Source organism: Phocoena sinus, chromosome 6, assembly GCF_008692025.1.
Source record: "Phocoena sinus isolate mPhoSin1 chromosome 6, mPhoSin1.pri, whole genome shotgun sequence".
NCBI lineage: Eukaryota > Metazoa > Chordata > Mammalia > Artiodactyla > Phocoenidae > Phocoena > Phocoena sinus.
Genome location: NC_045768.1, coordinates 6426442 through 6454148, shown reverse-complemented (window position 1 = coordinate 6454148; position 27707 = coordinate 6426442). Strand labels below are relative to the sequence as shown.

General features: G+C 52.5%; 1 protein-coding gene across 1 annotated transcript; it reads right to left on the bottom strand.

The window, feature by feature from the left end:
* Window positions 1–824: 824 nt before the first annotated feature.
* PTGES (prostaglandin E synthase) lies at window positions 825–13398 on the bottom strand. Its single transcript, XM_032635893.1, has 3 exons — window positions 12828–13398; window positions 9374–9456; window positions 825–2717 (listed from the first exon to the last, which is right to left on the bottom strand). The coding sequence occupies exons 1-3, from the start codon at window positions 12954–12956 to the stop codon at window positions 2468–2470; spliced, it is 462 nt and encodes a 153-aa protein (XP_032491784.1). The 5' UTR covers window positions 12957–13398; the 3' UTR covers window positions 825–2467.
* Window positions 13399–27707: the final 14309 nt, after the last annotated feature.

Below are 27707 nucleotides of genomic sequence, written 5' to 3'. Positions count from 1 at the left end.
CGGGTCTACCCTGGAAACATCGCCCGGCCCCTGCCCGCTGCCCCTCCCTGCCGTCAGGCTGCGCCTGCGTCTTCCCGGCCCCTCCAGAAACTGGAGGGACGGCTGGGCACTGTCTGCGTCAGTTTGGGAACAAGAGCCAGTGCCCAGCTGTCAGCCTCACCATGCTGCCTTCCATGTGGCTTCTCGGAAGTCCTCTTGGGACACAGACCCACGTCACTAACCCCTCGCCCACTTCTCCTCACCCTGGCTCTGAACCCACCCCACAAGGCCCCGAGGCCTTGAATGAGCCCCTTTCCGCCCACCCCGCCTCCCACACGCCCCCCGCCACTTCCCAGGCACAAGACCCCAGGGGGCTGAGCTCTGCTCATCTTTCCTCAGCTGGATTGGACACGCCCCCAAAGCCGCTCTGACTTACGCCCATGGCAGGCGAGCTGTCACGTCGCCTAGGAAGCCCCGCCCCAGCAGGGGTTAGAGGCCCTCCTCGTGCTCCCATTGCCCACCCCCCTTTAGGGCACTGAGTACTTGGAGTTGTCACTGTCTGATGTCCTGCCGTCCCCCCACCCTGTTTGCGGCTCAGCGTCTGAGGGGTCCCGGGGGCCGGGGCAGGGAGTGAATGAGGGGCCAGTGCACAAGGGGCTGCTGTCTCTGCAGTTCCGAGGAGCTGCCCCCTCCCTCGGTCCCAGGGTCACATGGTCCCTGTGGGTATCGGATGCCCTCCTCACCCGGGTCTGAGCTGGGCACTTTGCCCTCTCGGTCCCTCTTTCCCTGGTCCAGGAAGAGCCCACAGTCCGGGAAGGGAAAGTATTAAAACACAAGCACACACCCTGGGTCTACTCCTCTTTTATCGCATCCCAGCTCAGGGATGTTGGGCAAGTTACAGCTCCTTCCTGAGCCTTACTTTCCTCATCAAAAAGCAGAAATACCTCCTTCCTGGGGTGGAGGATCAAGTGGAAAAAAAATTGTGAACACCGTACTCAGCCGATGCTTAGCAAACAGCGGACACTGAATACAGGGACATGCGCTTTCTGTTTCCAGATGTGCAGCTGCTGCCCCAGAACAGAGGCTCATCTCACCACCAGGAAGCAATGCTACCCATCCCACCTCCTAGCACAGCCGGGCAGGGGGGCCGACTCGGATTTCTAGTGAGGCCTGGGGAACCCTGGGTCCCCAGTGAGGCCCCCACTAGGCAGACCCATCAGTCCGCGGGGGCAGAAGCTCGGGGGCTGCAGGGCTGTGAGAGGAGGCCATGCCCTGGTGCGAGGGGGGCTTCCCTAGATCCTGGAGGAAAAGGGCAGCGCTGGGGAGGGGGTCTGGGGAAAGGCAGGACCGCACAATGGTTAGAGCAGTTTGGGGGAGCCAGACAGGCGGGGTTCAGAGCTGATCCCACACTGCAGGGAGTCCACCTTGAGCCTCGGTTTCCTCATGTGTAAAAATGGGCTTGACTGACCGTCTTACTGGCCCACGGCAGGAGGCGGGAGGGTGTCTCCCAGCAGCCTGCTTGCTTTCTGCATGATTCAGCACGCTCGTCTGGGTGGGTTTGTGTGTTTGCCAGAGACTGTGTCTTGTCAGTTTCGCCCCAGACACAGACCCGCAAGAGTGTCGGGCGAGCCGGGTCCCCAGCCAGCCTGGGCGGTGGTGGATGCCAGGAACCAGCCGCCAGGGGGCCAAGCTGGTCAGACACTTCATTAATGACTAAAGCTACATGCTCTTAACAGCAAGAGTCCAGGAGAGACACATGACTCCCGGCAGGGATGCACATTTGCGGTTTGCAAGCCTCGCAAATACCGAAGGAGTCAAAATTTCCTTTTAGCGGTTGGCCCTTCAAAGCCCGTTGTCCTTGAATGACAGCCCTTCGGAGCAACTAAAGCCTCGGGAAGAGAAGGCCGACCCTACTGTGGGCCCTTCCCATCGGCACCTGTGCCCAAGACAGAAGGATGCAGCAAAGGAATGTGTCACAGGGAAGCGTCAACAGGGCACTTCTCCCACCGGGAGAGAAACTCCCACCCTGCCGGTCCTGGGCCCTCCCCTAGAGGGAACTGGCAGTGGGCCCCAGGCCCGGCCATTGCTGGGACTCACAGAAACTTTCTAAAAACGCAGATGCCCAGGCTCCCCTCTAGACCAGCTAAATCAGCATCTCTGGGGTGGAGGTGAGAAGTCCTTATTTATTACAGCCCTGGATTCAGAGGGTCATCAGGTTCAGAAACCTGAAATGAGTCTCTGCTCACCCTTCCCAGACTTGGGGAGGAAGAGGGAGGGATACTTTTCATGCTCTGTTCTTTAAGTGGAAGGATCTTCTATCAGTCGTGACAACCGGTCTCTAAACAGTTCCACTCGGTGGCTTCACCCAGGAATCCAGCTGGTTGCCAGGATACCAGGCCCCGGGGCCTATCACAATCTCAGAGGGGCACCTGGTCTCCCGGTGGCTCGTGGCCAGGGGTCTGGCGGCCCAGGAAGTGTCAGCGGCTGGTCACAGGTGGCGAGCTGCTTCCCAGACGATCTGCAGGGCCATGGAGGCGCAGGGAAGCTGGGCCAGGGTGTAGGCCAGAGAGCGGGTGGGCGCCCGCAGCTTCCCCAGGTAGGCCACGGTGTGCACCATGCGGCCCAGGAAGACGACCAGGAAGTGCACCCAGGCAACGAAGGGGTCAGGCCCCAAGAAGGAGTAGACGAAGCCCAGGAACAGGAAGGGGTAGATGGTCTCCATGTCATTCCGGTGGGCTCTGGGAAGGCAAGGGGGTGCAGTCAGCCAGGAGTCGGCTTTGAGAATGTCCTGGAAGCTGAGACCCTCTGCCCCGAAAGGCCCCACACCCCTGGGGACCATCTCGGGGGTGCCAGACTCACGTCCGTCATGGCCAAGACAAGGAGATACCCCAGAGGCAGGGGCGACGGTGACTCCAAGCTTGTGCCGGTGAGCAGCTCAGAAAGTGAACCCTGTTAGCAGACTGGGAGCCACGAAGGGCTGCTGCCTGGTTTTCTTACCAACCCCAGGGCTCGCCAAGACGCAGCCCCTGCCATGGTCTCCCCTATGTTCCCCTCTGGCCTTGGACACCAGGCAGGAACAGTGGGGCTCAGTGGGGTTGAGTGAAAGCTGGGGTGGAGCCTAGGTCTGCCTCCAGCCCCTGCTCTTTTATTTATTCTTTTTAAATTTTGGCCACGCCGCGCAGCTTGCAGGATCTCAGTTCCCTGACCAGGAATTGAACCCGGGCCACAGTAGTGAAAGCACCAAGTCTTAACCACTAGACCGCCAGGAAGCTCCCCAGCCCGTGCTCTTTACCACCAAGGCAGGGCTTTTCTGAGGCCGTCCTCCTTCCAAATGCAGGTTCCTGGGCCCTCCCCAGCGGGATGGGCTGAGAACACGCATCTGAAATCCACGCCTGGCTCTGTCTTCTTCTGCCCCTAAATCTAAGCAAACCCTTCCTCCTCTCAGGGATAATAAGGACAACTTGCACTCACTGGAGCCAGCCAATCGCCGGACAGCGGCGAAGCTGTTTCATCCGCCCTATCCTGTTTCTTCCTTTGTTTAAAATATCAAGTGTGTGCGGGCTTCCCTGGTGGCGCAGTGGTTGAGAGTCCGCCTGCCGATGCAGGGGACACGGGTTCGTGCCCCGGTCTGGGAAGATCCCACATGCCGTGGAGCGGCTGGGCCCGTGAGCCATGGCCGCTGAGCCTGCGCGTCCGGAGCGTGTGCTCCGCAACGGGAGAGGCCACAACGGTGAGAGGCCCGCGTACCGCAAAAAAAAAAAAAAAAAAAAAAAATCAAGTGTGTGAGTATATGGGGGGGGGAGGGGCGGCTGTGTATAACCCTGCCATAAGGCCCTGAGGTGGGAATGAGCATTGCGTGTTCAAGCCTCAGAAAAGTGACCCAAGTGGCTGGAGTGTGGCACGTAAGAGGGAGGGGGACAGGATAAGAGGGGGAGAGGGGCCTCATGAAGCAGGGTAAGGGGTCTGGAATTCAATCTGAGTGTACAAAAGCTCCCATAAACCCAGCAGGGCCTGGATCTTAGGTCAAACTCAGGACACAGCAGTTGGTGTCTCTGTCCCCATATCCTGGAGCCAACATGAGTCTTCCTTCTCCTTTACTCCCAAAGCTTGACTTTGGGACACAGCCCCAGGGAAAGCAAGTCTACAGCAGGGCAGGTCTCACCAGCTGGGGGAAATACTGCTGGATGCCCACGTGAGAGAAGCAGGCCGTGGCCGGATCTTGGTTACAGCGATGAAGAGGGGTAAGCTGAGGACTGGGGCCATTTCAATTCCTCGATCGAGCAAGTCCCTTACCTTACTGGGGAAGAGGCAGCAACTGTTGCTCTTCTAAGTCATGCTATTCATCCCCATGCTATGGAGATACATCTGTGTACACCAACATCCCCTAACATGCTATGAGACAGACACCTCGGAAAACCTATTTTACGTTAAGTCAGGGTGTCCTAGAAGGTGGTCTTCCTCCCACAGGTTGACTCATGAGATGGTACCAGTTGGGAGTATTTTTGTCATGTTGTATATTTCTCGGCAAGTTTCAGGAAAAGCGTAACTAGCGCCTGAAGCCCATTCAATGAGACACTTCTCCTTAAAGTATGTATTTATATTCTAAGAGTGAGTCACTTTTTAGAAAGCTGTTAAGAGGATCGTCGGCCAAACCCCACAGCACGGGTGAGGGAAAGAAGTCGGGGGACACCAGGCAGAGAAGAGGAATAAAGATGGGAGGGGCAGCCCTCCCTCCAGGCTCCAGCAACTGGGACTAGAGGATTCAGAGGTCACCTTTGAGGGAGGAGAGGTGGCTGGGAGCTGAGAAAGCCCCTCAGCCCCTGGGGTGCCCAGTCCCCACGGAAACTGCCATGGGGCCCCCACAAAGCCACAAGTGGTGCCGAGGACAGGCGTGATGCCAAGAAAACTCATTCCTCTCCTCCCCGCCACCCCTACCCCAGCATCCGAATTGAGAGACATGGAGGGAGTCACGTACCAGAGAGATGCTTGGGCAAAATGTGTCATTCCACTAATGACCAGTTTTTTAAGGTAAAAACCACTCAGAGCAAATTCCCGCTAGACTGGACTTGCATGACTCCCTGCAGCATCAGGCCTGCCTCTCCCGTGAACAGACACTGCAACACCGGCTGCCTTTTATTGCATCAGATGACAGGACTGCGGAGAGAGCCCTACAGTTCCCCCCAGGCCTCCTGGGCAGGGACAGCTGCTGGCAGCCCCGCTAGCTCTCTCCTCTTCCCTCCCCAGGCTCTCCATCTGCACAGGTGATTTCCTTGAATTCAGGTTTGATATGAGGTGAAGCCTGCTTAGCTTTAAAGGCAGGTTATAAAATAGAGTTAAACCGCCTTCTTGAAAGGAGAGCAGAGCCCATATCGATGGCCTGGGCTCAGTGGCAGCTTACCCGTCACGAGCGATGCGGCCTTGGCAAACCCGCTTCTTCCTCTATAGATGCTAGTACCGCCCTTGGAAGCCTATTGGGAGGCAGAGCGGGTCGGTTCCTATAAAGTGCTTAGAACACTGCCTGGCACGGAGTAGTTTTGCCCCAACTTAGCTGCCATCTTCTTTGTCATTGTCACCATCACCACCAGCCCTGTCCCGGGCATGATTGCTAAAGTTAATTTCAGCTCTTGGTTTTGCCAGAATCCCAGCGCCCTCAGACGCCCAGACCAAATTAATAAACGTTTTACGGTGCGAGGCTAGCAGCCTCGCACCTCCCCAAGGGTGCTCGTTAGACCCCTGGCCTCGGGCAAGTCTCTGTCTCTGGACCTCTGTTCACCATCCACAAAATAATGTGTTTGGATGGGGTCTTAAAGGACTTCTAGGGCTGAGATTGTGTGACCCCATCTCCTGACAAACCAGTTCACTCAGATTAAGTCTCCACACCACACTCCAAATAATCAGAAATATCTCAGAGTTTGGGTCAAGTGTTCGTCTTCCTTCCTCGGGACCACGCAGAGACACACGTCCCCGCCGGCCCCAGTGAAGGTGCATGTTCCCATAAACTCAGAATCTGGCCCAAACCTACGTTGCCGGGAGACTTCGACAGGAATCACTAAAAGGACGTGGCTGGGTTTCATCATCTTCCTTGAGACCTGGTTCCTGACCCTCTCCCAGAGCTGGTCTCACATTTGGGCCCCAGCCTGTTCTAATCTGCAAGGCAGATCTGTGCTCCAAGAACTGAGACCAAAGTGCTTTCCTGTTTGTGCAGAAGGCGGCCCTGGTTGCACTAAAACCTCTGGTCTAATATTTAACTCACTTTTGCTTCCAGGGCGTCTCCTGTCAGGTTCCAGCCAGTTCTCCGGTAGCGGATGGCAGGATGTGTGATTCTCTGCACCCCCGAGGTTCCATGATGTTATGTAAAGTGAGCAGGAGCCCGGGGGCCCCAGGAACCCCCAGGTCCGGCATAGTAAGCCCCGGTAAATGACAGTACATGGAAGGTCATCAACAACACTCACCAAATGAATATGACATTATTAGCTAAGAGGTGCTCAAAGGGTGCTGAACTGGGCACTATTTACAATAGCCAGGTGATGGAAGCAACCTAAATGCCCATCGACAGACGAATGGATAAAGAAGATGTGGCACATATATACAATGGAATATTACTCAGCCATAAAAAGGAATGAAATTGGGTCATTTGTAGAGACGTGGATGGATCTAGAGACTGTCATACAGAGTGAAGTAAGTCAGAAAGAGAAAAACAAATATTGTGTATTAACGCATATAGGTGGAACCTAGAAAAATGGTACAGATGAACCGGTTGGCAAGGCAGAAATAGAGACACAGATGTAGAGAACAAACGTATGGGCACCAAGGTGGGGAAAGCGGCAGGGGGGTGGGGGTGGTGGATGAATTGGGTGATAGAGATTGACATGTATACACTAATATGTATAAAATGGATAACTAACAAGAACCTGCTGTATAAAAAATAAATAAAATAGGGCTTCCCTGGTGGCGCAGTGGTCGAGAGTCCGCCTGCCGATGCAGGGGACGCAGGTTCGTGCACTGGTCCGGGAGGATACCACATGCCGCGGAGCGGCTGGGCCCGTGAGCCATGGCTGCTGAGCCTGCGCATCCGGAGCCTGTGCTCCGCAACGGGAGAGGCCACAACAGTGAGAGGCCTGCATACCACAAAAATAAATAAATAAATAAAATTCAGGGACTTCCCTGGTGGCAGAGTGGTTAAGAATCTGCCTGCCAATGCGGGGACACGGGTTTGAGCCCTGGTCCGAGAAGATCCCACATGCTGCGGAGCAGCTAAGCCTGTGCGCCACAACTACTGAGCCCACGCGCCTAGAGCCCGTGCTCTGCAACAAGAGAAGCCACAGCAATGAGAAGCCCGCGCACCGCATCGAAGAGCAGCCCCCTCTCGCTGCAACTAGAGAAAGCCCGCGCGCAGCAATGAAGACCCAACGCAGCCGTAAATAAATAAATAGATAGATAGATAGAATCCGCCTGCCAATGCAGGGGACACAGGTTCGAGCCCTGGTCCAGGAAGATTCCACATGCCGCGGAGCAGCTAAGCCCGCGTGCCTAAAGCCCGTGCTCCGCCACAAGAGAAGCCACTGCGATGAGAAGCCCGCGCACCGCAAGGAAGAGTAGCGCCCGCTCACCGCAACTAGAGAAAGCCCGCGCGCAGCAACGAGGACCCAACACAGCCAAAAATAATAATAATAATAAATAAATTAATTTAAAAAATAAAAGAAAAGTGTTGAATTGGGGAATTCCCTGGTGCTCCCACCCATTTCTGCCGGTGATCCATGGGAATGTGACAAGAACTAGGTGAGGGCTTGTGTCTGTCTCACTCCTGTCCAGCTACCCATCCTCCCCACACCCATCCCACGCCTGCTGACAACCCCCATCCCCTGGGAGTGCTTCTTCCTGGCTCTCCAGCCCACTGGTGTAAAACTGCAGAGAGGAAACTGCTAAAATACCCACCACTGAGACTGGCTACGTGAAATTAACCTTTAGTCTCTGACGGAATCTTACACAGCCTTTATTTATTTATGTATTTATGGCCCCACATGTGGCTTGTGGATCTCAGTTCCCTGATGAGGGATTGAACCTGGGCCACGTCAGTGAAAGCGCTGAGTCCCAGGCACTGCACCGCCAGGGAACTCCCTCTGCATCCCTTTTGTAAGAATCACTTTTCGAGTAGTATTTACTGACATGGAAAGTGCTCATGAAATAATTAACTGAAAAAAAAATCAGAACGCCCAGCTGGGTGTACCATGCACACCTAGTGTTATGAAAAATATTTAGACGACAAAGAGGAGATAGATGAACATGTTAACAGTGACAAGAATTGTGAGTGGTTTTCCCCTTTTTGCTCTATGTATTTTCAGTATTAACCAAATTGTTTGCAATGAATAGTTCTGAGTTTCATAATAAGAAAAATTGCTTTAGATTGACTGGGGGATGCTAAGCATATGAAAAAATGTTCAACTTCACTCAGAAATGCGAAGTAGGGAATTCCCTGGCAGTCCAGTGGTTTGGACTCCGTGCTCTCACTGCTGAGGGCCTGAGTTCGATCCCCGGTCAGGGAACTAAAATCCCATAAGGCGCACAGCACAGCCAAAAAAAAAAAAAAAAAAATGCAAAGTAAAATTGAAATGTGATGTACATTTTCACCCCTCATGTTGGCAAGGATCCACCCAAAAGCGGATACAGAGTTAGCAGGGTCGGAGACGCATCTCACGCACCAGCTGCGGGACTAGATTTGTGCACCATTCGACGGTATTTCTTACCATTTGATTGCAGCCTGCAGTTTTGCTCACACTGACGCACAAAGGAAAATGAAAGAAGTTTTGATGCACTCTGTTTATAACACAGAAAGACTTAGAACAGCCTAAGTGCCATCGGAGGGAAAGTGGTTGGATCAGCTACGGACCATCTATTTAATAGAGAAATGGTGTAACTGCTACAGTACCGATGTAACGAACGAGGCCCCTCTGTGGGCTGATATGAAACAATTTCTGTTATGTGAAAAAAGGACAGTATAAATCAGTGGGTAAAGAGTGATCCTTTGGGGGGTAAAAGGGAAAAAGCATAGCGTGTGTGTAGTAAATGCAGGAAAAGTGTCTCGGAGAAGATGCGTGAGACATTGGTAACAGCACTGGCCCCTGGTGAGCAGATCTGGGCAGGACCTGCAGGTCAGAGCGGGGAGAGAGACTGAAATTGCACTGAATATCCTTTTCTAACTTTGTCGTCCTGAGCCACGAGCACATATTACTCTTCCACGAGTAACTAGAACTTAAATTAATGAATAAATGAAAACAGTCTAAGAGGATCTGGAAGGCAGAAGACCTAGGCCCCCTGGGCATCCTCCAAGCCCCCGTGTTCAGAAGAGGGCCCGAAAGGACAGGCCATGATCAGGCTGAGGGCCAGTGGTACTTGCCTGAGACAACGTTCCACATCTGGGTCGCTCCGGCAATACTGGAGGCCTCCGTGTCTCTGAGCATCCTCGGGGTTGGCAAAAGCCTGGAATACATCAGCAGAGAATTACTGTTCATGAGATGGACGGCCCAGTCGACTAGGTCCGCGGCGATGCAGGCAGGCACATACGTGTCCATTCACCAGCATCCATGAACTCTTACTGCGTGCGAAGTGCTGGAGACTCACCGTGAACAAGGCTGCTGTGGACTAAATGTTTCTGTCCCTGCAAATTTCCTATGTTGAAGCCTAACCCCCAGTGTGATGCCTTTAAGGAGGCAGTTAGGTCATAAGGGTGGGGCTCTCTTGAATGAGATTAGCACTCTTATAAGAGACCCCAGAGAGCTGCCTCACCCCTTTGCCAAGTGAGGACACAGCAAGAAGATAGCCATCTATGGACAAGAAAGTAGGCCCTCATCAGACACCACCTCTGCCGGTTCCTTGACCTCGGACTTCCCAGCTTCCAGAACCGTGAGAAATAAATTTTTGTGGCTGATAAGCCACCCAGTCTCTGGCATTTTGTTGTATAGCAGCCGGAAAAGACTAAGAAAAAGGCCCTCCTATCTCTGCTCTTGTGAAGCCCACAGTGTAATGAGGGAATTGCCAATGAACAGGGAAGACCAGGTGGTGAGTGCTGAGAAAACAGAAGACTGGGTTTGCTTTGAGAATGTTCACAGGAGACCCAACCAAGGCTTGGGGATCAGAGAAGGCTTCTCTGAGGCAGTGACAGTAAAGCTGAGGCTTGAAGGATGCATCAACCTTAACCAGAAGAAGGGAGGGTTATAGCAATAGCATACGGAACAGCATGTGCAAAGGCCCTGGGGTCAGAAGAAGAGCATGTATGAAGAATGAAAACCCAGCATGGCTGGAGCATAGACAGCAAGGGACAGAGTTCCAAGATAAAGTTGCAGGGGTCAGCAGGGGTCCTGGAGGCAGGAGCCTAAGAATTTAAACTTTGAACTAAGAGCAATGAGAGGGTCTTGACAGGTCCCGGTGAGAAACTCAGCTCCACACCGACTAACTGCAGGTTCTGAACTTCCCTGGGTCTCAGCTTCCTCATCTGTGAATTCCAGATCAAAGGAGCTTCATCTACCACAGGAAGAGCAAAGGAGAGAAGTGGAGACGCCCCAGCACAGCGCCAGGAGGGCGCTCGCTCGGTGAATTGTCAGTGCAAAAGAGGGACTTGAGGTCACACTCAGGTCATTGGAGGTCACACCCATGGCTCTTGCTGCACTGTCCCCTGCGGGCATCCAGCCAGCCAGCCCCACCAGCCCCACAGCAAACCTGAATCTCTGTAGCACATTTCCTAAATTGTCTATCCTGATGCTTCTGATTCATGAGCCCTTGAGATATCTGTTCCAAGTGCTGGGGTTTTTTTTTTGTCCTGCCTGGTGGGTCTGCCCCTGCTCCAGCCCAGAGGTGAATGCAGCGCTTGTCACCATCAGGATTCCCCAACGCCCAGAATTCTTCTCTGCTGGCCCTTAAGTCATGGAATCACCAATTCTGATGGCCCTGCAGAGTCCGTGGGCCCGTGACACCTTTCTCAGGGTCTCGGCATTCAGTGGGCAGCTGTCTTGGGTGTCCACAGTCCATGGGTTTGCTCACCCCGGAAGACAGCATGAATACAAGTTGGCCTGGCCAGGAGCCAGCGGCAGAGCAGACAGGGATAGAGCGCCAGCGTCAGAAGCGTAAGCACTGCCTCTAGCTGGGTCCAGGGTCGGGCCTCGGGATGCGCTCCCACCAAGAGATCTCTGGCCTGTCGTGTCAATTCCAACTGTTAATAAGTAATGAAGACTTAACACTGGTGGGGCATTTGCTCCGTGCCAGGAGCTGTATTCTCCTGGCACTGCTGTGACCATCCTCAGTTTACAAATGAGGAAATCAAGCTCTCAGACTTGCCCATGGTCCCGAGGCTAATGGGTGGAGGAGCCAGAGCCGGCATCCGTCACCTCCACAGGCATCCGTCACCTCCCCACGGTGTGGCTCCCCCAGCTCCTCCCTGACTGACTGAATGAGAGGGAAATTTGTAGTGTAGGGAGAACCGGAGACAGCCCAAGGGGAGGTTTCCTTCTGTCACTCCCTACTGACCCGGTAGACAGGCACCCCAACAGGTTTGCCTCTTCCTTCCCTAATTCACATTAAAAGAAAAGCTCTGGGCCCCGCACGGCCCTGGTGAGAACCCCATCCCCGCCATGGCAGGGAGTGGGCTCTGGAGCTGGGCACCTGGGCTCCAACCCCGCGTGTGGCCTTCACAAGAGGATGTCTCCTCTCTGAGTTCAGGGTCCTCACTGGATGACAAGCTGAATACGCCCCCACCCCGACTCCCCCTGCCCCCGGGCGGTGGTGGGGGATTAAACGCTCCACGGAAGGACTCAATGGGTGAACGCGGCTGTCCCACTTGGTGCCTGTATCTTGCAATCCCAGGATGGGCCGGGGCAGGGAGAAGTCAGCACGATCCGTGTGCCTCTGCTTTGGGAAGTTCGTTCACCCGGGGAGCTAGGCCTGCCTTCGGTCCTGCCCGTACCTGCTAAGCCCTGCTGCTGAGCAACCTTCCTCTCCCCCGTGTCCACCCCCGGCACGGCACGACGTGGGCGCCGGCCTTGCCTCGCCTCGGAACTGGACGAAGGGGCACGGTCGGAAACAGCTCCTCTCTGAAATACCTGGGGGGATGATCAGAGGTACCCCTGGGCTTCTCTTTGTCTAACAGGACGGCTGCTGCCACTTCCCTGGCCCTGGCTGCCCCGCGGGCTAGCGGCCGCCCTGGAACAGGTCCACCCGCCCCCTTGCTCCCCACCCCCCGCCCCGCCCGCCCCCACCGGCTCAGATCTTGGCGTCTTTATTGCTGTTTTGGCTCCAGGATTCGGATTGGCGGATCGGTGGGGGAAATTCCTCCCCGAGAACTTCAGCGCAGCCTGGCTGAGACCTGGCCTCTGGAGGGAGGCTGCGGTGGGTTTGGGAGCGACCTTGCCGGGCGAGTTGGGAATTTCCACTTAAAGGCTTCTCTGGCCTCCTGTTCTGCCGGTTCCCACCCCACCCAAACATCAGATCTCCGGTGCGGGAAGCCGCCAGGTCGGACGGAGGCTGAATGCTGCCTCACTCCACCCTCTGGGACCTGCTTCTCTCTGAGCCGCCGGCCTAGCTCAGTGGGACTCGTGGAGTCCTGCTGTGCCGAGAACTCACCTGGTGGCACAGCAAATGGTAAATGCTCTTAAAACAGAGGAAAAGGAGGTGCGGGCCCCGCTGAAACCAAGGGCCGCAGAGAAGCCATCCCAAAGGGCTGGGAGAGGTACCTGGTCCCGAGCCCGCTCGCTCAAACTCTGGCCCCGAAAACATCTGGGCCAAGGGTCCCGTCCCCAACCTTCCCGGCGGTGGGAGAAGGGAGCGCACGCGGGGCTGGGGTCCCCGAGGGCGGCACGTACCTTCTTCCGAAGCCTCACTTGGCCCGTGATGATGGCCACCACGTACATCTTGATGACCAGCAGCGTGCTGCAGAGCAGGAAGGCCGGGAGCACCCGGCCACTCATCAGCTCCAGGCCGGGGGGAGGCATCTCGGCGGTGGCAGCAGTGGCGGCGGCAGCTCCGGGAGAGACAGCGAGCGGCTGCGAGCTCGGGCGCGTGGCTCTGTCTCCGAGAGCAGGGAGGGGCGGGGAGAGCACGCGGGAGGCTTGTCTGCACTCGGCACCCGCCCACCTCCCAGCAGCCTGCGACTTCTGCCCCCAGATGCTGGGAGAAGCAGAGAGCCGGGGGGGCTCCCGATCGGGCCCCCGGCCCCGCCCCACCCCTCCCTGGCAAATCCTTAAACACTTTCTAATCCGTTTCCTCAATCTGTCAAGTAGGGGGTGGATGGCAGTGCCTGTCTTCAGGGCGTGCAGCAAAGCCAGGAGCCTGGCAGGACTTCCACAGGTGACAGAGTCACTGATCTGTGGCCACCGCCCTGAGGGTCAGGGTGTGAGAACCAAGCTATCTGTCCCCACGTTCAGCCTGGACGCTTGAGCCACAGCCAGACCTACAATGGCGTGACTTTGCTGAATTGTGCTCCTCCTACCCCCACCCTTAAAGATGTCCACATCCCGGTCTCCAGAGCCTGTGAATATGTTACAGAACGTGGCACAGGGCCTTTGCAAGGGCTGAGTAAATGTCTTAAAATGGAGAGATTATCCTGGATTCTCTGTGAATGCCGTTGAATCAGAAGGGTCCTCCTAAGAGAGAGGTGGTAGAATTAGGGGGAGAAAAGATGTGAAGACAGCAGAGGTCAGAGAGGAGAGAAGATGCTACACTGCTAGCCTTGAAGGTGAAAGGAAGGTGCACCATAAAACACAGGTGGCCTCTAGGAGCCGGACAAGACAAGGAGACAAATTCTCCTCCGGAACCAGCCTTGTGGACACCTCGACTTTAGCCACCGAAATCGATTTTGGACTTCTGGCCTCCAGAGCTGTGAGATGGCAGATGTGTGTTGTTTTATGCCACTAAAATTTGTGTTCATTTGTTACAGCAACTGTGGGAAACTAGCACGGTGGTCTACTGTCTTTTTCAAGGCAAATGGTTTCATTGTTCATCACAGGAACTTCCCAAAAGAACCAGTTCTTCGATAGAAAGCATCAACAGCTTGCGACCCCTGTGAATCCCCTGCTTCAAAATCCTCACCCTGTTGTGCCCTCCCCTCCCCTTGGCCCCCTTCCCCACGTTTGGGGTGGGACCTCGGTAGAGGCAGGGATCTTATCCCTTTCGTTTTGCCAACACGGCTTGCTCCTGCTTGTGGGGGCACCCTGGGGAAGCGGGGAAGAGGGAAAACTCGGCTTCCGGTGCCCACTCCAAACTTGGACCTGCCCGGAGGGACAGCAGTGTCAGTCTTGTTACCTGAAAACTGGGTTCGAGCCGAAAGACACACGAGCCAAAGATGGGGAGAAGGAAGGATTTATTACTCGCAGCAAGTAAGGCGGACACCGGGGAGCTTTCCCAAAGCAGTGTCTGTTAACAGCAAAAGCGGGGAAGTTTTAAGCTAAGGGTATATGCGTATTCACAGAGGGGCTTGAGCAGAGGAGAATTCAGCGCAGAATTGGGGCAGAAGTCAACCGCATCCAAGCTTTAGGTGATTGAAGTCAGGAGGGTCAGAAAATGTTAGAGTCACCGTCCCCTAGGTTTCAGTAGATCTGGTGGTCGGCGCCTGAGGGGGGTGTTTAAATTCTGCAAAACATCTCGGGAAAGTGCTTCAGGCTTTTGAAGCATCACTGAAACAGAACCAGGAGTTGTAACAACTGCTAAATTATCTTTGTTATTGTTATTCCTCCCGCCTGATAGCAGTTTGTTTTTTTGTTCCCTTAAGCTCCTTATTACTGAGATCTGTTCAAGGACTAGCATTGTGGCCACAGCTTAGATCACAAAATGGCTTAGGCCAAAACGGCTTCTCTTACGTCAAAAAACTATACCTGGTTCTTTTCCTCCGGGCACCCCCTACCTTAACTGCTTACAGCCTGGCTTGTGCCCCAAAGCAGCAGAGACCAAGGAAAGACCTGGCCAGAGGGCAAAGACACTTGCTGTGAACTCTAGAGCCAGACTCAGCTGGCGTCAAACCCAGAGCCAGCCCTCAGTGGCAGCTGTGTGGCTTTGGGCAAGCAACTTCCCTCTCTGAACCCACTTCTTCTACTGTCAAATGCAGCCGACAGTCAGTCACTCCCCACAGCAGCTGTGGGAACTAGGAAGAATCACATCTCATTATCAGGCACCTGGCACATAGTCGGCCCTTCATCTGCAGAAGGCTCTGAGCCTCAGTTTCCCCTTCCTCAAAACGGGAATAATGATGCCTACCTAGCAGGGTTGCCAGGAGGGAGACTCTTGGAAACCCTCCGCCGCTGAGGCTGGGGGCAGTAGGTTGGGTGTGGGGGACGTGAGGTGAAGGATGGCTTCTTGTCCATTTATATGTGCCAAGCCTTCCTTTATCTGGACAAAAGATGAGCTTGTAAACCGATACCCGTGTCTCTGTAGCATGGGGCTGCCGGGCTGGGTTGTCCCAGCCCCATGAGATAAATGGTAGGTCACGATCACGGACGAACATAGAAGGCATTGGATGTCCTGAAACGTGTTTTATCTCTGACACTAGATTGGGAGGGACTGTGCTGGCTTGCTCCTTGCCGATGTTTTTGTCTGAGAACAGAGGACTCCCGCTTCTCTTGCCCCCAACTCAGGGGAACCACTGCAGGGGGCTGTCTTCCTTGTCAAAAAGCTCAGTTGCGGGGCTGGGATCTCTGCACCACCCCCAGAATCGTGGACCAGAGACAACCGAGAGGGGACGCTTGTGTTCATCCCTCCTTGGACCAGGGGGCGTGCTCTGCTCTGTTTGGTCTTCTAAAACAGCAAGATAGAAACCTCACCAGCAGAGGCTGGGAAAACCAGTATGGGCAAGGAGCAGATGATTACCTACTGTTACCCACAGCGGAAAATAAGAGGGACTTTGTAGGGAGGCCCTTCTGACCCGTGTGTGTGACTTTGTGATAGGAATCTTTTCTTCATCGTCTGCTGAAATGAACCAGCTAAGCCAGGGCCCGGTAAGGATAACAAACCCTTCTCTGATCTTCCGCCAAGAATTTCCCTACAGCCTTCCTCAGTCAGTGGAGCGTCCCTTGTTGTTTTTGGTGGAGATGGTGACGGTGATGTTACCTTTCTCTGAGCTCCAGTAACGTTCTTTGCATGTAAAATGGGATCGGTGCCCCCACCCCTGCCCTGCCTTGCAGGGCAGGGGCGGGGACAGTGTCGGGGATGGGAGTGCTCACTGTGGGCCTGGCCCCAAGGCCCCCAGAAAATACACTGGTGCCTGCACAGAAATGACGGCAAGAGAGGGAATTCCCTGGTGGTCCAGTGGTTAGGACTCCGAGCTTTCACTACTTAGGGCTCCGGTTCAATCCCTGGTTAGGGAACTAAGATCCAGCAAGCCAAGAGGTGTGGCCAAATTAAAAAAAAAAAAATTTAAAAAAAGAAAGAGGACAAGAGAAGGCCCTGAGACCACCCCGGGAGGAGGCCTCCTGGACGTTGGAAATGTTTTATGTCTTGACCCGGGTGATAGTTACACAGGTGGATATATACATAAAAATTCACCGAGCTGTATAATCAAAATGTGTTACTATACTGTATTTAAAAAAAAACCCACAAATTTCTCCCGTCCCAATTCTACCACCCTGAGCAGAGAGCAGCAGCCATGTCTCAGCCTTCTTCCAGCTCACCCTCCTCTGCATTTCCTGAGGATCAGAGACCCGGCTCTGCATGCTGTTTAATTGTCTGTGACTTCAGAGGAGGCTTAGAGAGAGGAGGAAGTTGCTCCACCTCGCCACCACCGGTTTCCTGACCTCAGTGAATACTGCTGGGACGCTCTCCAGCCAGGGATGAGGAAAACGCGGTGATAAAATCACTGTCACTGAAGTGACCTTTTAGGTAGATTTGTGTTGTAGGCATCACCACGGATCAAGCCTCCTCAGAGAAGCAATGTTTGGAAATGTGGTATTTGGTTCTATGGGAGAGGCAATGGAGATGAGTGAGTGCTTTCTGATGGCTCTGCAGACCTCCTGGATCAGAGGTCCACCAGGGGGGGAACCCTGGGCTCCCCTTGGAATGAGCATTCAAGGAAGGAACTGTTGTTTTTGTCCCGCCACCTCAGCTCTCCTTTCTACCTTCCTGTGGGAAGTCACAAACTTCCTTTCCTTTCCTTGCCCCCCGATTGCCTGTAACCCTGGTGGGGCAGCCCAGACTACTGCCTCTTCTTAGTGTGGGGCAGCCATGTGACACAGACCAGCCAATCACAATGTTCCTGACATCTGGGCACTGCGATTGGTCCAAGCAGAGCCAATCAGAGAACTTCCCTGGGAGTTTATGTTCTGACAACTGATGGAGAAATCCCTCTAGGCTCCAGGACGGGGACCCTGGCCTCTGCTGTTTGCCTGAAGCAGTGTGCAAGCCATTTCCCTCTCCCCGCATAGAGGAGGCTGTATTCTCAAGGATAACAAAGAGGCCTGAATCTTGGACTCACCCAGGGCCCAGGAGTTCTAGGCATTTCCTTTTTAGCTTCAAACAAAACATCAGTCAAATCACATTCCTCCTCTGCTCCAAACTCTGCAGTGCTCCCATCTCACTCAGAGCAAAAGCCAGAGTTTGGCCCAACGGCCCATGGCCCTATCCCATCTGGTCCCCATCTGGTTTTCTTCGGAACTCCTCTTCTCCTTCCCTCCTCATTCATTCAGCCCAGTCACCACGCCCTCCTTGCTGGTCCTCAAACATGCCAGGACCAACTGTCCTTTCTCGGATCCCTCTGCCTGGAATTCTCTTCCCAGCCATCCACTGGGTTGACAACTCATCCTCAAGTCTTTACTCAAATCTCAGCTTCCTGATGCGGCCCAACCCTGATCACCTTAAATCAGTTCTGCATCCTGTCCCCAACCCCCAGCCTCCGATGCCGCTTTCCCTGCCTTCACTTTCTCTTTTCTTTCCATAGCACATATCACTCACTGAACACGTCATATAATTTATTTAGCATCCTTACTAATGCCTGGCTTTCCGGGGCCGGGGTCTCTTTTGTTTACCGATGGACCACAAGCACTGGTCCCATGCCTGACATAGAGACGCAAACTGTAATTTGTTGAATTGAACTGAATTAAGCTCATTTGACTTGGATTTCTTTTTTGTAACCCGAAGAGTCTAGCCCAAGATGAGTAAAAAGCTCCAGAGTTGGTTTTGTATTCTGACTGCCGCCTGCTTACGTCTTGGAATTCCCCTGGGGGACCCTTGGCTGTCTCTCCTGCTGACGAGCGGAGAGCCAGGGAAGAGGACTCTGTGTCTCTGAGTGGCACTGGCTTGCCAGGCAGGTTGGGACCAGAACAAGGTAACTGGGGCATTGCCCCAGGGTACCTGCCTTGATCACCATTCAGTTAGGGACTGGAAAAGAAAGGCATGATTTTAAATTTGGTTAGTTTACATGTTAAACAGCAACGGACACTCACCCAGCAGTGTAGAAAACACAGAAGCTGACATTTATTGACAAGGATAAATGGTTAAGACTGGAAGCTGCCCATCAGTGAACCAGGCTGATTTGAGGCTTCTTGCCAAAGCTGTCTGCCTGGGCTCCCAAGCCCAGCCTGACCCTGAAACCCATTCCTGAGGCAGCCAAGACTCCCTTCAGGGATGATGCCATCCCACTAAGGACAGTAGTCACGTGGGATGATGGCCCCAAGGTTCGTTGGGGCATTGCCCTCATACCCAACACTGGCCTAATCACAGACGCCATGGTATTCAGTCCTGAGGAGAGATGACTGTTAGACCCCATTTTAGAGATGCGGAGCCTGGTGGGGAAACTCCCTGGCGGTCCAGTGGTTAGGTCTCCGCGCCTCCATTGCAGGGGGGTGTGGGTTCGATCCCTGGTCGGGGGAACTACGAATTCCACGTGCTGTGTTGGCACGGGCCAAAAGAAAAAAAAACACAAACAAACAAAAAGGAATGACATACTGATACCGGCTACATGTGGATGAACCTGAAAAACATCAAGCTAAGAGAAAGAAGCCACTCACAAAAATCCATCTATCGTATGATTCTATTTATATGAAATGTCCGGAATAGGCAAATCCATAGACACAGAAAGCAGATTGACGGCGGCCAGGGTGTAGGCGGAGGGGGGAATGGCAGTGATGGCTTGAGGCATACAGGGTTTCCTTTGGGGAAGATGACAAAGTTTTAGAGAGGGTTGGTGGTGATGTTTGCACAACAGTATGAATGTACTTGATGCCACTGAACTGCACGTTTTAAGATGGCTAGTTTTACGTTAAAAAGAAAAAGAAAAGCCAGGGCAGCTGTCTCGTTCACGGCTATGTTTACACACCTAACGGGGTGTCTGCATAAAGCTGTGCTGGGTGAATATTTGTCAAAAGTTGGACCACCTGAATGTGCGTGTGAGATGCTGGTGAATTCTGGGGCTAGCTGTGGTGCCCGTCCTCTCCTCCCTTCTCAGGGGAAGAGAAACACCCTTCTGGCCATTCCAAGCTCTGACGAAGCGTGGCCCTTGATGGAACCCATCTGCTCGCCGCTCCTCGGCCTCTGGGTCTCAGATCCTGTTACTGGTGAGCGGAGCTGCGGTCAGGCAGGAGTATTTCCTGGATACAGTTTGGGGACATGACACAAACAACAGGAGAGGCAGATGGGGGAGGAGGGAGAGGAGGAACGTCTGTCTCAGCACAAATCCCTGCCAAGGCATTTCCAGGGAAGCAGCAGTCACCCCAAGTGTGACTCTAGGCAGAGGCTCCGGGATCAGCGAGGGCCAAGACCCTCCTTCCCCGGGCTGCCCGCACATCAAGCGGCACAAGCAACCTCGCTCTCACACGCACGCCACCCACTGACGCTGTTTCCGGTGTCTTGCTCTCAGACACATCAGGAACCCATTTCCTAGGAGGCCCTTGGAGGGGAGCTCTTGCATTCCTGGGATCGTGTTCAGCGTGGGATGGCTCCGGGGACAGCTGGCTGAGGTTTTCAAAGTCAAGTACAACGGGACCCCCTCCCACTTCTTCAGCAGCCTCCAGGACCCAAACCTTCCTCTGCTCCACAAAAAACACCACCCCCTTTCCCTCGCTGCCTTTGTCACCATGACAGTATTTTACGACTGCAGGTTTTTAAACTACTCATCCAAATACACCAGATGCCGAAAGGGGGCGAAGTGGGAACTTCTTCCTTTAGCTCTGATGCAAGGGTCGGCTCTGCAGCTCCCTGTAGATCCATCTCAGCTAGAACCCTGCCAGTCTGGGGAACTCACTACCTTCCAGTACTAATAACAATAGCAACAACAGCTGTACCTGTAAACTTGCCTTGTTTTATCTTTAGCATCTCACCCTGTATTAGGGAGCATTGCCAGCCCCGTTTCTTAGGTGGGAAAATTGGCTCAGGGCTACAAATGACCTTCTCTATGGTCACAGATGTGGGCAGAGGTGGAGCTGCCCGAAAACAGAGCCCATGCCTTAGCCCCCAGGCAGAGCTGAGGTTTGAACTGAAGCCAGCCATCCCCTTCTTGCACAACTCTCCTTGTTTAAAATTCCTACCTTATGCTAGATCTGCCCTCTGGGGCCACAGAGAATACTCGCGTTCCCTTCTTTTCCCCACTGCCTTTCAGAAATTGGAGGATACGCAGGGTCCACGCCAAATCCCCTCTTCCAGGTGAAACAACGGCTGCCCTGTCAGCTCATCCTTGGAGCCCATGTTTTCCAGCCGCCACGACCCAGTTCGGAAAGGTCCCTCTTAGAGGGGCCATCACCCCCTGTGCCGCTGAGCCAGCTCAGACCAGAGTGGGAAATTCACCCCTCACTGCTACAAACACGGGAAGCGCTGTGACTCCAAGTAGGTCTGGCTGCACAGTTTGCGGGGGCCCAGTGCAAAATGACAACGCAAAGCCCCTTGATCAGACGTTGTTACGCTTTTCAATACAGCCGTGAATGAGACAGCCACCCTTTTTAACGTAAATGAGACGGCTTTTCTTTTAACGTAAAACTAGCCATCTTAAGTGTACAATTCAGTGGCACCAAGTACATTCATATTGTCGTGCAACCGTCACCACCAACCCTCTCTAAAACTTTGTCATCTTCCCCAAAGGAAACGCTGTATGCATCAGACTTTAAGAGCATCAACCTGAGCCTGTGTGACTGCATGAAGCTGGCCCTGGTTCTGAGCTCAGGGTGACGTAGCTGAGGAAGAAGGCATGTCCTCATGAAAGCCAGAGAAAGGATAACATCAGAACTTGATAGGGCCTTTCAGGATGCCAACATCTCATGATAATTAAAATTCATAACAATAAATTCATAACAACCCGTTGAGGTAGGTACTGTGTATTCCCATTTTTACAGATGAGAAAAGTGAGGTATGGACCATCTGAGTAACTTACCCTAAGAGCTAATGAGAGGGACTTCTCTGGTGGTGCAGTGGATAAGACTCAGTGCTCCCAATGCAGGGGGCCCAGTTTCGATCCCTGGTCAGGGAACTAGATCCCACATGCATGCCGTAACTAAGAGTTCACAGGCCACAACTAAGGAGCCCTGGAGCCGCAACTAAGTAGCCCTCCTGTGGCAACTAAGACCTGGCACAACCAAAAATAAATAAATAAATAATGTAATTTTTTAAAAAGAGCTAATGAGAGGTCTCACAACACTCTTTTGGGGGTAATTACTCATAACACCATGACCTCCGATTATCATAGAGGATTCCTGAGGTTCAAGGGCCAAAAAACAACCATAGTAATGAGAACACAAGTGGAGGATTCAAATCCCGAACCACGCAGTTGCAGAGCTCCTGCTCTAATTCCCTTTGCAGTCCAGCCTCTAACAAAGACAGAGGTAACATGTCTGTAGTGTGTTGAATAGTGTCCCCACAAAAGATGTCCGAGTCCTAACCCACCTGTGAATGTGACCTTACTTGGAAATAGGGTCTGTATTAGCCAGGGTTTTCCAGAGAAAAACAAAATCAAAAACAGAATCAATCAAATCCTATTGATCTGATTGAGAGAGAGATTATATGACTATATAGATATAATCTATCTATATATAATCTATATAGAGAGAGATTGTCTATCTATCTATCCATCTAGAGGGATTTTTCTTTATGAGAAATTAGTTCATATGATTATAGAGGCTGAGAAGTCCCACGGCCTGCCATCTGCAAGATGGAGACTCGGGAAAGCGGGTGGTGTAGTTCAGTCCAAGCCCAAAGGCCTGAGAACCAGGGGAGTCAATGGTGAAAATCTCAGTCCAAGGGCTGGGGGAGATTAGTGAGGCAGTGAGGCAGGAAAAATGGGGTGAATTCCTCCTTCCTCTGTCTTTGATTCTATTCAAGCCCTGAGGACTGGATGAAGCCCACCTACGCAATTCAAATGCTAATCTCATTCGGAAACGGTGTCACAGATCCACTGAGAAATCATGTTTACTCTGGGCCCCCAGTGGCTAGCCAAGTTGACACATAAAATTAAGACATACAGGCTCTTTGCATATGTAATTAAGTCAAGGATCTTGAAATGAGATCAGCTTGGATTTAAGGTGGACTCTGAATCCAATGGCTGGTGTCCTTATAAGAAAACAGGGAGGGAGATTCAGACTCAGAGGGAAAGGCCAATCTCTGCGTCTCTGGTGGACGCAGAGATTGTAGTGGTGTGGCCACAAGCCAAGGAACGCCAAGGGCTGCCAGTGACACCAGAAGCTGGGAGAGAGGCCTGGAAGAGATTCCCCCAGAGGGAACCAACCCTGCCAACACCTGGATTTCAGACCTCTGGCTTCCAGAACTATGAGAGAATAAAATTCTCTTGTTTAAGCCACCCAGTTGGTGGTAATTTGTCACAGAAGCCCCAGGAAACTAATAAAATGCCTTTCTGTGTTTTAAAAAGTGTTTGCATGTCCACAGGACACGTGTAACTGCTGGTTGGATCTCCAGAGTGTGCTTACTTCATATAATCCAGCCCAAAACTAAAGATTTATTTAACTGGTACTGCCAACCTGAAAATAAATCTACAGACATCTTCCTGGACCCCCAAAGACCCAAGGACTGTGGATGAGAAGTGCTGTCCCTGTTCAACGCCTTGTTTACAGACAAGGAGCCAGAGACGGGAGGTGACTTCCTTCCCTTATGGTTAAAGAAGAGTGAGAAAGGTCCAAGGTCACCACAACTGCAAGCCACATATGTAATTTAAATTTTTCTAATAGCTGTGTTAAAAACAATAAAATGAAACAATGAAATTAATTTCAACAATTCTTTGAGTTCCCTGAGGACACTAACAAATCACCAGAAACTTGGTGACTTAACAGAAATTTATTCTCTTACGGTCCTGGAGGCAAGAAATCTGAAACCAAGGTGTCAGCAGGGCTGAGCTCCCCACCACACCCTCAAGGAGAGAATCTGCTCCTTGCGCCTTCCAGCTTCTGGTGTCTGCTGGCATTCCTTGGCTTGTGGCAGCATCACTCCGGTCTCTGTCTTCATGACCATGACCGACCTGCCTTCTCCTCCCCTTCTCTGTGTGTCTATGTCACACCTCCCTCTTTCTCCCACTTATGAGGATACATGTGATTACATTTAGGGTTTACCTAGATAATCCAGGATAATCTCCTCATCTCGAGATCTTTAACTGAATCAGAATTGCAAAGAAAGACACCTTTTCCATTACAGTAACATTTACAGGTTCCAGGGGTCAGGACTTGATATCTCTGGGGGGCATTGTTCAGTCTATGATAATAATGTATTTTACTTAACCCACTAGATCCAAAATATCATCATTTTAACATCATTAATATTTTAAAATTATTAATTAGATATTTAACTTTTTTTCATATTAGGTCTTCAAAATTAGCTATGAATTCTACACTCATGGCACATCTCAGTTTGGAGCTACACATTTCAGGAGCTCAAGGACTGTATCTGGCTTGAGACTTGCCATATGGACGGTGCATAAGGAGATTCACTTTATCTCTACATAAAGTGTTCTAGAACTTGTCTTTCTGGTTTTTTATTTCTTTAAGGCACGTGGTACAAAGGTCACAGATGTGATTAGAATCTCGGGTGAAACTTGAGCCTTTCAGTTCAGACCCGAAGACCTGTGAATCAAGCTGTCGAAGCTGCCTGTGAGGTATGTGCCCAAATCTGGGGATGATTTCAAGCAAGCTGGACTTAAAATTTAACTCTGAAAACCCCAATTTATTACCAAGAGAACAGCAAAAATCCACTTCCTATCTGTGATAATAATGCCAACCCACGGGTTGAGCTTTAGTTTGAAAAGTGCTGATTTTCTGTGACCACTTCATATGTTAAATCCTCTTATCCTACTTTGGAGAAAGTAAAACTGAGGCCTGGAGATGCCAAGTAACCTGCCACCAGGGCTCAGCGGCTGAGGATCAGGAAGGAGCACAGGTCTGAGCCAGTGCTGGTCACTGTTGGGCACTGCTGCTTCCTCTCTGAGCAACATACTTCCCCTCTCCAAGCCTCGCTTTCCCCATCTCTAAAATGGGCGTGAGAACAGACCTTCCTCTGAGGATTACTGAGGCAATCCAGGTAGCATGTAGCATTGTGACTGGCATTAAATATAAACTGTCACTGCTGCTGGTGGTGTTCATATTGGTTTATTCAACTGAGCCAGTCTAATTCCAGAGTCAGAGCCCAGGGGCCGGGGATGTGTGTGTGAAGGGCTACCTGCTCTCCAGTTGTCAGTCCAGTGGGGGTCGAGACTGGTGTTAAACTAATGACCTTACAACAGGATAAGAACCATGCATAATGATGTGTGTGTACCAGGTGAAGAAGAAAACAGGTGGTCGGGGTTGGGGAGCCTTGGGGGTTTGCTGGATTGCCCAGGAAACTGATTGACTGGTTGGAAGCCAGGGGGTGTACTTGACAAGCCCAGAATGCGGGCCTTCACTGAGCCCCTGCAAGGGGTCCTTCCCACCTCCCCTCCACACACACACACACACACACACACACACACACACACACACACACACACACACACACACACGTAGAGACATCTCCCCCAGGGAGGCAGTCCCAGGCAATTCCTGAGGTAGGGCCACCATGGCCATAGCTGATTGGACGGCAGAGAGCACCTGACCACCGGCAGCCAATGGGAAGCTAGCCAACAGCCAATGAAATCCGCTGCTGGGGTAGCTCCGCTCAAACAGGTGCTTCCCAGGTGTGAACAGAAGATACCGAGAGAGATGGAAAGGTGGGCATGGTGCAGGAGCCCAGACCACTGAGAGGAATCTGAACTCAGCGCCCGAGGAGTGGGACGCAAGCAGCAGGAACAGATCAAAGAACGTTGACAACCAGGCCCCTCCATGAATCTGCTTCGGGTCCTGTCCAGCCCTGGGATCCTGGGAAACCTGTGTTTCCGTGTCCCGCCTGAGAAGTTCCCCTTGTACCGCAGCATCCTCACCATAAGTCCCTCTATCCCAGAATCCTCAGTGCGGCTCTGCCCTAGCAACGAGAAAACAACCTACCACCAACCCAAGCTAGTTAGCACTGTTCGGCCACCTGCTCTACTGGGCGCCGGTGTCCACGGGAAGCCAAGGCCCCACAGAAGCCCATTTCAGATCCCGCTTGTCCTCTGGGTATAGTAGGGTAAGACGACATTTTCTACGTAAGCCTCTCACTGCTTCCCTGCCCACCACCCGACCCTAACTCCTCCACCGTGAAGGCCTCCCTGCTCTCACCTCGTCCCAAGAGTCAGATCCTCCCTAACACGGAAGAGCACAGAATTGACCCAGGCCAGCCTCTCGTAGCCAGCAGCCCCCTCCTCACTGCATTTTTCCTGCCAGGCCGTTCTCTGGGCAAGATTCTGGCCATGTGGACCCATCAAAGGCCACTAGGGCCACTAGGGTTCAACAGTGTGTCACTGTTAAGCATGCTGGCAGCAGCAGCTGAGAGATGAGACCGACCAGCAATGTGGGAGGGGGTGAGACCCCAGGGATAAACAGACACAATTTGGCTCCGAGACAAGAGTAAGACCTGGCAAAGAGAAAAGGCTCCTCCCTCCCGGACAGGGCAGCTGAGAGACAGAGCTTCAGCTTGGGCTGGGAACACAAGCAGGGCAGTAAACTAAGTGACAAAATAATAATCATTATATAACAAGATTAACAATAATAAGAGCTAACTTTATTTTTATTTATTTTTTTAATTTTAAATTTAATTTTATTTTTTTATACAGCAGGTTCTTATTAGTTATCCATTTTATACACATCAGTGTATACATGTCAATCCCAATCTCCCAATTCAGCACACCACCATCCCCCCACACACACCCCCGCGCTGCTTTCCCCCTTGGTTTCCATATGTTCGTTTGTTCCCTACATCTGTGTCTCAATTTCTGCCCTGCAAACCGGTTCATCTGTACCATTTTTCTAGGTTCCACATACATGCGTTAATATACGATATTTGTTTTTCTCTTTCTGACTTACTTTACTCTGTAGGACAGTTTCTAGATCCGTCCACGAATAAGAGCTAACTTTAGCTGCCAGATACTGTGCCCAGTATTAGTCCACTGTCTTCCTTGTCCCCATTTTAGAGATGAGGAAGTTGAGGTTCAGAGGAGTGAAGTGATTAGATCAATTTCCATGCTAAACCACAGTGATATATACACATCACTGCATTGGTGTATGTGAAAAAGACTCTTCAAGGAGCCCAGGGGGGAGCAAAGGACTTGGCTGAGAAGAGGCTGATACCCACACGAAGCTGATCTTCCACGGGCCCAGCTGGATCCTCTGACCTTCCCCCCAATCTCCAGTTTCCAATCTGGACTGTGTGTCTCAGAACTGCAGGCAGGTAGCACATGTGCTATTATCGACTGCTCAGCCCAGAGCACTGAGGGGTGGTGTTCCAGAAGCTTCTGAGTTTGGAGCCAGGAAAGGACCAGAAATGTCCCTTGCTGCCTCCACTCCCATTGTCCCCGCAGCCAGGGACCCAGGCTTTCTCCGTTTTAAACCACCTTGGGAGGCCTTGCCCCTCCTGTCTCATCATGAGCGATGCCCTCCAGCCCTGGGAATGACACAGTTTTGGCGCTAAGGGAAAAATTGCAGCTTCCTCCTGGCCAGAGGCCATTCTGCACCCAGTTGTCTGTCATTCCCCAGCTGTGTACGGAGCTGGTGAAAATGCTGGCCTGTGACCAGAATGCCAGACCAGCCATCATGGGAACCAGGGACACGTAAAGCGCAAGAACAGTGTTTTTTTTTTTTTTTTTTGGCTGTGCCACGTGGCTTATGAGATACTAGTTCCCCAACCCGAGATCGAACCTGGGCCCTCGGCAGTGAGAGCGTGGAGTCCTAACCACTGGAACCCCGGTGAATTCCCAAGAACAGTCATTTTTTTTTTTTTAATTTATATTTTTGGCCGTGCCACAAGGCTTGTGGGATCTAAGTTCCCCGAACAGGGATTGAACCCGTGTCCCCTGAATTGGAAGCACGGAGTCTTAACCACTGGGCCGCCAGGGAAGTACCCCCAAAAGCAGTCACTTCTGAAGTTTGCAGAATTAAAGTGGGAGACCGGGGTGCACAGCAGAGGTTCCTTGCTCCCTCATTCATTCATTGATTCGTCCATTCAGCCCCTGAACCCTGAGTGCTTAAGTGTGCCAGGAACTGTGCCGGGTGCAGGGGACACAGGGGTCATGTCAGAGGCGCCCCAACATTGGGAGGGGTTTGGGGCTCTCTCCAAGGCAGACGCTCGACCCAGTGACCTCTCTCCAACCCAGGCCTGGAGTTCCTCTGAGCCAGCCTCAGCCCTTCGTCCTGCCTCTCACCCTGGCCCCAGACCCCTCTGCCTGAGCTCCC